Source organism: Triticum urartu, chromosome 4A (assembly GCF_056163025.1).
Source record: "Triticum urartu cultivar PI428250 chromosome 4A, HENAU_Tu73, whole genome shotgun sequence".
NCBI classification, from domain to species: Eukaryota; Viridiplantae; Streptophyta; class Magnoliopsida; order Poales; family Poaceae; genus Triticum; species Triticum urartu.
Genome location: NC_141876.1, coordinates 482,454,427 through 482,462,412, shown reverse-complemented (window position 1 = coordinate 482,462,412; position 7,986 = coordinate 482,454,427). Strand labels below are relative to the sequence as shown.

General features: G+C 47.3%; 1 protein-coding gene across 1 annotated transcript; it reads right to left on the bottom strand.

Annotated features, from left to right (window-relative positions):
* Nucleotides 1-3,418: 3,418 nt before the first annotated feature.
* LOC147976240 (uncharacterized) lies at nucleotides 3,419-7,389 on the bottom strand. The gene is made up of 3 exons (XM_087520790.1): nucleotides 7,303-7,389; nucleotides 4,789-4,948; nucleotides 3,419-3,555 (listed from the first exon to the last, which is right to left on the bottom strand). The coding sequence occupies exons 1-3, from the start codon at nucleotides 7,387-7,389 to the stop codon at nucleotides 3,419-3,421; spliced, it is 384 nt and encodes a 127-aa protein (XP_087376916.1).
* Between the last annotated feature and the right edge of the window lie 597 nt (nucleotides 7,390-7,986).

Genomic DNA, 7,986 nt, shown 5'->3' with positions numbered 1-7,986 from the left:
AGAAATCTCTTGCTTGGTCTTCAAATGTTGAGAATGATGATGAGAACCACCATGAAAAATGATGAGAAACTCCGAAACAATGAAGAATAGAAATGTTGAACCAACGGTGAAAAGAATATGAAAGCAAACTTGGAGGATACCTTTGAGTGATGAGAAATCATTCTTATGTCAAACTTGGAAAAGAATTTAAGAGTAACTCCAGAAAAATTAGATGAGTCAGGTAATATCCTGGGAAAAGACCTATGGGTTAGGTCCCACTCAAAAGAAACACCGTTGAATGATTTAAAAGAGAGATTGCACCGGTTGAATTAAATGGCTTGAATAAGGTAAGACCTCAAAATAGCTTGAAAGGATTACGAATAGAAACTTGAATCTTCTGGGATATCTTTAGCACTCCAGATAAACATGAATAACAAGAGGTGGATGATTAAGAAGTGCACCGGCATGAGAAAACATTTAAAACGAGGAAAATTATATGATCAATACTGAAAGCTTGAATTGGATCCACCGGATAAGAAAAGATAATAAAGAATGATAAACTTGAAGCTCCGTTAGTATCTTCCTGAGAATCACCGGATAGAACATTGACAGAAAAGAATGGAGAGACTTCACATGAATAAAATGGATACTTGATTAAGAAATCCGAGTCCTTGAAGATAAGGGTGGGAGGGCGGGAAAACAAAGGCAACTTGGGACGGATGAAACAAATAACATTGAGAACACTTTGAGTTGATCTCACGGATGGAAAAAATGATAGGATTATCTTGAAGAGAATCACACCGGTTGGAAAGAATTGACATGACAACCTCGATGATCAAGAAGGATTGGTATTCACATAGAAGTGTGAGAACACCACTTGGAAAGGTATGGAATCAACACTTGACATTGAAGAAACTCCAATACCACAACTGAAAACAAAACAAATGATTGGCTTGCAAAATAAGCCGGAAACAAACATATGATAAAGATTTCGTCCAAAGTTTTCGTGGTGGGCCCCACACGGGCTCGATCGTACAACACCATCATGTACAAGGCAGTGCACATGACATACGAAGCGTCCCTGAGTCAGCATAGCCAAGGACTCTTTAAGACACAACGAGACCACTGTAAAACCAACCGTGGATAGGCGGACCACTAGACGTCGAACTCCAATCTCACATCATGCATCTGTCGGAAAGATATCCTAGGAGCTACTTGAATTCCCACTTATAAACTCTCGAAACTTTCTCATTATGCAATCTGGTGTTGGGGATATAGGGGAAGCAATATATCTCACCTAAATCTAACAATCCCTACATCCAGCTGTATCCATCCTTCAACACATAACCAAGAAACCTTCAGAAATCATGTACCTCAACCTTCGAAAAGCATCCGTTATACAAGTTATGGCAATAATCCCAAACTCCCGCCCAGTATTGGGTGGTGTCGAGGTTATCTCACCAACAACTGCATAAAAGAGATTTTCAATGTCGGCGAACTCAGGTATTCTAGAACTGTAACGATAAAATTGTGATGACAACACCTCGGAGCTCAACTCCCCGGGACACTGCCACAACCCCTAAATGTCAGGAGGCACCAAGAACAATGTTCTCGTGACAAGAATATCGGAACCATTCCAAGATACCCGCGTGATCCTTATTTTTTCCGTGAAATTTGAGGAGAGGAGAGTCAAAACTTCTATGTCAGGAGGCCTCACCAGAGAGATGAAGGGACTGAGGAGTGAAAAGAATCCTACTCTCCGATATATATAATCCTAAGACTCAAAACATTTTGGTCTAGACTCAACAACGTCAACGATTCGATCAAGTAGGGGGCTCCTAAGTCGGGGATGGATCTGATTACCAACTTGTAACACCCACAATGCGGCTATATCTCCCACGTGTCGGGGCACGACTTAGACGCATAGCCGCATGGTAGGTTTGTCGCAAGAGGGGTAATCTTCACACAATCCCATGTACTGAATAAGAAAGGGATAAAGAGTTGTCTTACAATCGCCATTTCACACAAATACAAGTAAAACATACATCATCCAGAATACAATCAAGGTCCGATTACGGAACCAAAATAAAAGAAGACAACCCCAAATGTTAGATCCCCGATCGTCCCAACTGGGCTCCACTAATGATCGACCAGAAAATACACAAAACAATGATCAAGATCTTCATCGACCTCCCACTTGAGCTAGGTTGCATCACCTACACTGGTATCATCGGCACCTGCAACTATTTGGAAGTATCTGTGAGTCACGAGGACTCGGCAATCTCACACCCGCGAGATCAAGACTATTTAAGCTTATGGGTAGTAGAAGGTAGTGAGGTGGAGCTGCAGTAAGCACTAAGCATATATGGTGGCTAACATACGCAAATAAGAGCGAGAAGAGAAGCAACGCAACGGTCGTGAAGCTACAAGTGATCAAGAAGTGATCTTGAAACTACTTACGTTCAAGCATAACACAAGACCGTGTCCACTTCCCGGACTCCGCCAAAAAGAGACCATCACGGCTACACACGCCGTTGATGCATTTTAATCAAGTCAAGTGTCAAGTTCTCTACAACCGGACATTAACAAATTCCCATCTGCCACATAACCACGGGCACGACTTTCGAAAGATTAAACCCTACAGGGGTGTCCCAACTTAGCACATCACAAGCTCTCACGGTCAATGGATGATATTCCTTCTCCCGGGAAGACCCGATCAGTCTCGGAATCCCGGTTACAAGACATTTCGACAATGGTAAAACAAGACCAGCAAAGCCGCCCGATGTGCAGACAATCCCGATAGGAGCTGCACATATCTCGTTCTCAGGGCAACACCGGATAGGTCAAGCTATGAGTAAAACCAGCCGTCTAGTTGCCCCATGGTGGCCCCGCAGGTTGCCCGGTTCGGACCAACACTTAGAGAAGCACTGGCTTGGCGGGGGGGGGGGGGGGGCGTTAAAATAAAGATGACCCTCGAGAGCGCGACTCCCAAGGGAGAAGTATAGGTGGTGGTGAGGCAAATGGTAAAACCAAGGTTGGGCCTTTCTGGAGGAGTTTTATTCAAAGGGAACAGTCAAGGGGTTCCCATAACACCCAATCGCGTACGGAACGCAAAATCAAGTTACATAAACACTGGTATGACGGAAACTAGGGCGGCAAGATTGGAGCAAAACACCAGGCATAAGGCCGAGCCTTCCACCCTTTACCAAGTATATAGATGCATTAAATAAATAAGAGATATTGTGATATCCGAACATATCCATGTCCCAACATGGAACAAACTTCAGCTTCACCTGCAACTAGCAACGCTATAAGAGGGGCTGATCAACATAGCCAAACAACGGTTTGCTTGGAAGGTGGGTTAGAGGCTTGACATGGCAACATGGGAGGCATGATATAACAAGTGGTAGGTAGCGTGACATAGCGATAGAACGAACAACTAGCAAGCAAAGATAGAAGTGATTTCGAGGGTATGGTCATCTTGCCTGAGATCCCGCAAGGAAGAAGAACCAGTCCATGAAGAAGACAAACGGACGTAGTCAAATGAATCCCCACAACTCCGGAACGAAACCGAAGCTAACGAGAGAAGCAACCCGGAAAGAAGCAAGCAACATAGTAAACACACAAGCATAAACATGGCATGATGCACAACCAAGTATGATGCATGTCCGGTCTAATGAGGCATGGCATGGAAAAGTGCACAAACAATACTACAAATTTAGTGGAGCTCAATATGCAACGAGTTGCATATTGACAAAACACCACATTTGATTATTTAGTTCTCTCTTGTTTAATCCACTCAACAAAACTTAAATATTGGTTAACATGGCAAGAGGTGAAACATAAGTAAATTAACTATTTAGGCAATTCTAAATGAGGCCGGAAATAACAATAATGATTCCGGAAAATCCCCATATGCATTTTCCAATTTAAGGCAAACAACAATTTTAACCATTTCAAATGTTGTTATCATGATGCAGATGACATTTGCAAGTTTTATGAAATATTTATGAAAATGTTGATATGAGCATGATGAGAGAATTTGTCACCGTGGTAGAAAGAAAGGGGTGCCACGATGACGATAACGAAAATGATGTCGTCAATGTTCCGGTTCCGGTAACTTGATAGAAATACCGGTGCAAAAGAAAGTGTGACGGGAGCGTGTCATGAAAGATGGTGGGGTGATCCCGGTAACCGGGTTCCCCATGTGTCGACGACAAGGTAAACGAGGGCACTTAGGACACGGTGCAAACAAAAGGGTGCATCTCATACATCGCAAGCATTCATCCACGGGGTCATCGGCTCGGCGGTTATACCTACGAAGCGTGCGGTTCGGGACGGTTCGGGTTCAAAGGGATGTAGATGGAAGTAGTTGTACAATTGGTCCACAGCGAGGGTAGTGGAAGTAGTGATACACGACGACGGTAGAGGTACTCGCGATAGTCGTACACGAGTCTTGTGACCCACGGTTCTTTGGGCAATGGTAGTTGTACACGGTTCATAGACGTTCATAGTCATGGCGAGGAACTTGACGAAACCCAAGGCAACGGTAGTTGTGCATGATCCACGAGTCGTCGATCGTTTGGGGTCCGACTTGCGGGTCTTGCCGACATGAAGGGGTACTTGGCGTTTTCGTGTAGCCGAACTTGAGGGGCACCGACATTATGGTACTTGGCATCCATGGGTACTTGACAAAGACGAAACATAACACAACGATTGTAGTGGTACATGGCGTCCAGGGGCTTCGCGGATCATCCTGTACTTTGGCGTTCGGTGCGGTGGCCGTTCATGTCTCGTAAGTCGTGGTACTTGCCGATCTTGGTGAATCCAAGTGTCTCGGTGGCGGCCATGGTACTCCCTGATGGCACCGACGTGGTCTAGCAGTAGCAAGGGCATCGGGGAGGTGATGGCCGTGGCGAGACTGCTCGAGGTAGCAGCAGATGATGGCCGGGTCAGGTGCTCGTCCACGCTAGCCCCAGATCGGGTCAATGAGAGGGAACAAGCGGCACGGCTCGCCGGAAGCAGAGGACGCAGTGGTGCTGGACTCCTCGTTCGTGAAACAGGGGACCGAGCAACAGGAGGAAGGAAGCAGCGGCGCTGGAGGGTCCTGGCCGGTGGAGGATGACGTGGAGGAGGCGTCGGGGATGGACGTCTCTTGCCGAAACCAAAGCCATGACGGGGCAACATGGGATGAGGCAGAGGAGCAGTCGTGCGGGTCGAGCGAAGGGGCGCCGGCTGGCGTTGGACTTGGTGGCCTGCAGGTCTGGAAGAGATGGCGACCTTGACGCAGGGGAGAGGAGGAGGCGTAGGTGATGTGGACGAATGCGGCGCCTACCCCTGGCGCTGGCTGCTCAGGCATGAAGTGGCGGCGGTGTGGGAGGATGAGAGGGAGAGAGTGTCGATGGGGATTGGGCAGGAGAGGCTGGGGAGATGAGCGAGAGAAGGAGAGATGGGGATTGAGGGAGAGGGACGATGGGTGTGGCGGCGCTGCCTGGAGGGAGAAGGTGAGATCGAGAGAGAGAGGAGTCGGGCTCCCTGGCGGCCAGGGTTTACCGCGGGTCTGCTGGCCCAGGGGAGGTTTGGGCTGGTCTGGGCTGCAGATGGGCCAGCCAGCTGGGCTTTCTCTCTCTCCCTCATATTTCTTTAGCAGAAAAGAAAATATAGAGAGGAAAAGAAAGAGAGGGTTAGGGAAAGATTTTGGGCATGGGGATAATTTTCCCGAACTCACAAAAATATGCTTGTTCCAAGAAAATAGAAAGGGCCATGATTGAAAGATGTAAATTCAAACTCATTTGAATTTAATTCAAATGGGTTTGAGGTAGGACTTGGTTTTAGAAGTGTCCAAAAATGTTCGCATTTTGGGTGGAGCTTCGGAATATGATGAAAGAATATATGGCAAGGTTGGAGACCAAGAATTAAGATAACAAAGACATTGGGATATTTTGCAAGTGTGTTATGGTGAATTCCAAATGAATGGAATATTTATTCCAGCTCCCTAATATTGGGAGGATATGTTGTAAAGAGAATCACCATGTGAATTCCCTCGGTTTAAATGGATCAAAGACCCATACAATTTATTTAGTTCAGTTTTTAAAAGGGGTGCAAGTTAACATGATGCAATGCACATGACGCAATGGTGAAAGCAACGAACCAAACAAATTCACGACGAATCTCGGAAAACATGGAAGGCATCTGAAGCTCCGGTCTTTGGGTGTTACATAAAGCCCAAGATTTCCTTCTGCTCCCGTTCTTGCAAAGCAAGGGATGTACTCACTACTGCAGGATGGTCCAAATGCGACACTACGATCAGAGACCCTTCAACGAAACTGTGTGCGATGCCATAATCGCAAACGGTGGTGTAAAAAAACCGTCAAAAAAGGTGCAAAACGTTTGCGATGACAGATGCATCAAACACGGTTCTGAATTTTGTTGCGTGTGCAATGTAGGGCATACAGTTCAGCTCAATTAACTGTTTGGGATGAGGAGCCACAAAAGAAATGGGAAACCAGATGAAGGCATGTGCGATATACAACATACGGTTCACTAGGATGAACTGTGTGTGATTAGGCAACACAATGGAAACGGTTCAACTGAACAAGATGTGTTATACGCGGCAAACAGGTCCGTAAACTGAAATGTGTGCGAAGACCAATAATAACACAGACGATTGCTGCTAATAAGCCGTGTGAATTGCTCTGTCTACAGTAGAATAACATGTATATATATAACTGAAATAAACATCCAATTACATAAATGACTATATAGATCATTCGCACACATCTCAATAAACAATTGCATGCATTCTAAAGTAGGAGAAACGATCGTCTAGTCATCTACTTCTTGTGACGCTCCCGCCACTGCTATGTGGCTCGATCCCTCCTCTTGGTTAGGAAGAAGATAGTTCCTCATGTCAACGATCCGCATGTACATCTCGTAGCTTGTGTACGCGTCCATGGCCATGTACTTGACATGTTGGTCATCCAGTCTCTTATGCCACACACTGTGCCAGGCCTTCCTGTCCTTATTGCTCTCTTGCTTCATCTTCGCGTAGTAGGGGTCGATGATGGCCGAGGCAAGGTCAACCAGGGAGTTGAGTTTGCTTTTGTTGCTGCCCTAGACCTTGTAGTGGCTTTGGATGTTGACAAGATTCGGGCATTTCAAGTCCGAAACCTTGAGCGCTTTTAGATTGTTGGTGGTGTCCACCGTAGCGAAACTGTAGCGGGAGCTGTTGATAAACTTGCAGAAACGCTCGCAAGGCCTTGTGGCAAGATGGAAGTGGTAGACGAGGACGTCATACCGCACGCACAACTGGGCGACGACAACCTTTTGATCGTGCTCGGCACGACCGATGGTGTACTCGAGGTCGAAGCCGACCACTCCATACTTGTCCTCGACAAGGAACTGCTCCATAGTTTGGATGGAGCTCTCCACCGAGACCGGATCATTCGTGTACACCACCGAGAGGGCCTTCCCCCTCACGTGGGTGTCCACTACGTGATGCATGGTGAACTGCCTGTCATTGTCATCGTCGGCCGTTGGGAGCGCCATTAGAGCCACGGGGAGCGCCATTGGAACCGCTGGATGTCCTCTCTATATGTGTCCTCGTGGGTGTGCTTATTGTGTCGTGTGAGACGGGAGATGAAGGTAAATGGCCGCAGGAATAAAAGGGGGTCGGGCGTCGTGGATTCTCGGCGCGTCCGCATGGTAGTTTTTGCAGCGGGTAACTGCATCATCGCGCCGCGCCCGGCGCAACCGCTTGCACACGAACGTGCATGATCGTGCGCCGGCCCAAAACACTGGCAGCATGCGTGGAGGGACGAGGGCAGAGCACCGGGAGGGACGCGATAGCTGAGCGCGTGCGGCGGGACGCGAGCAGAGCGCGCCGCGGCTGCCTGAACCACAAGCAACCACACGCATAGAGTAGTTGAACACGTAGGAAATGGTTGCCTACAAGCTGGCCGATAGTTGCGTCGCTGCGTAGAGAGCGGCCTTGTGGTACCACCTCCG

Bases quoted from the DNA above. Each gene is read 5' to 3' on its own strand.
- LOC147976240 (XM_087520790.1), bottom strand. From the start codon at position 7,389: ATGGAGCAGTTCCTTGTCGAGGACAAGTATGGAGTGGTCGGCTTCGAC. The intron at 4,949-7,302 runs GTTGTCGTCGCC...ATCTGGGGCTAG, and splicing joins GTGCCGAGCACGATCAAAAG to CGTGGACGAGCACCTGACCC. The intron at 3,556-4,788 runs GTACCACGACTT...TTCTCTCGTTAG, and splicing joins GGATTCACCAAGATCGGCAA to CTTCGGTTTCGTTCCGGAGT.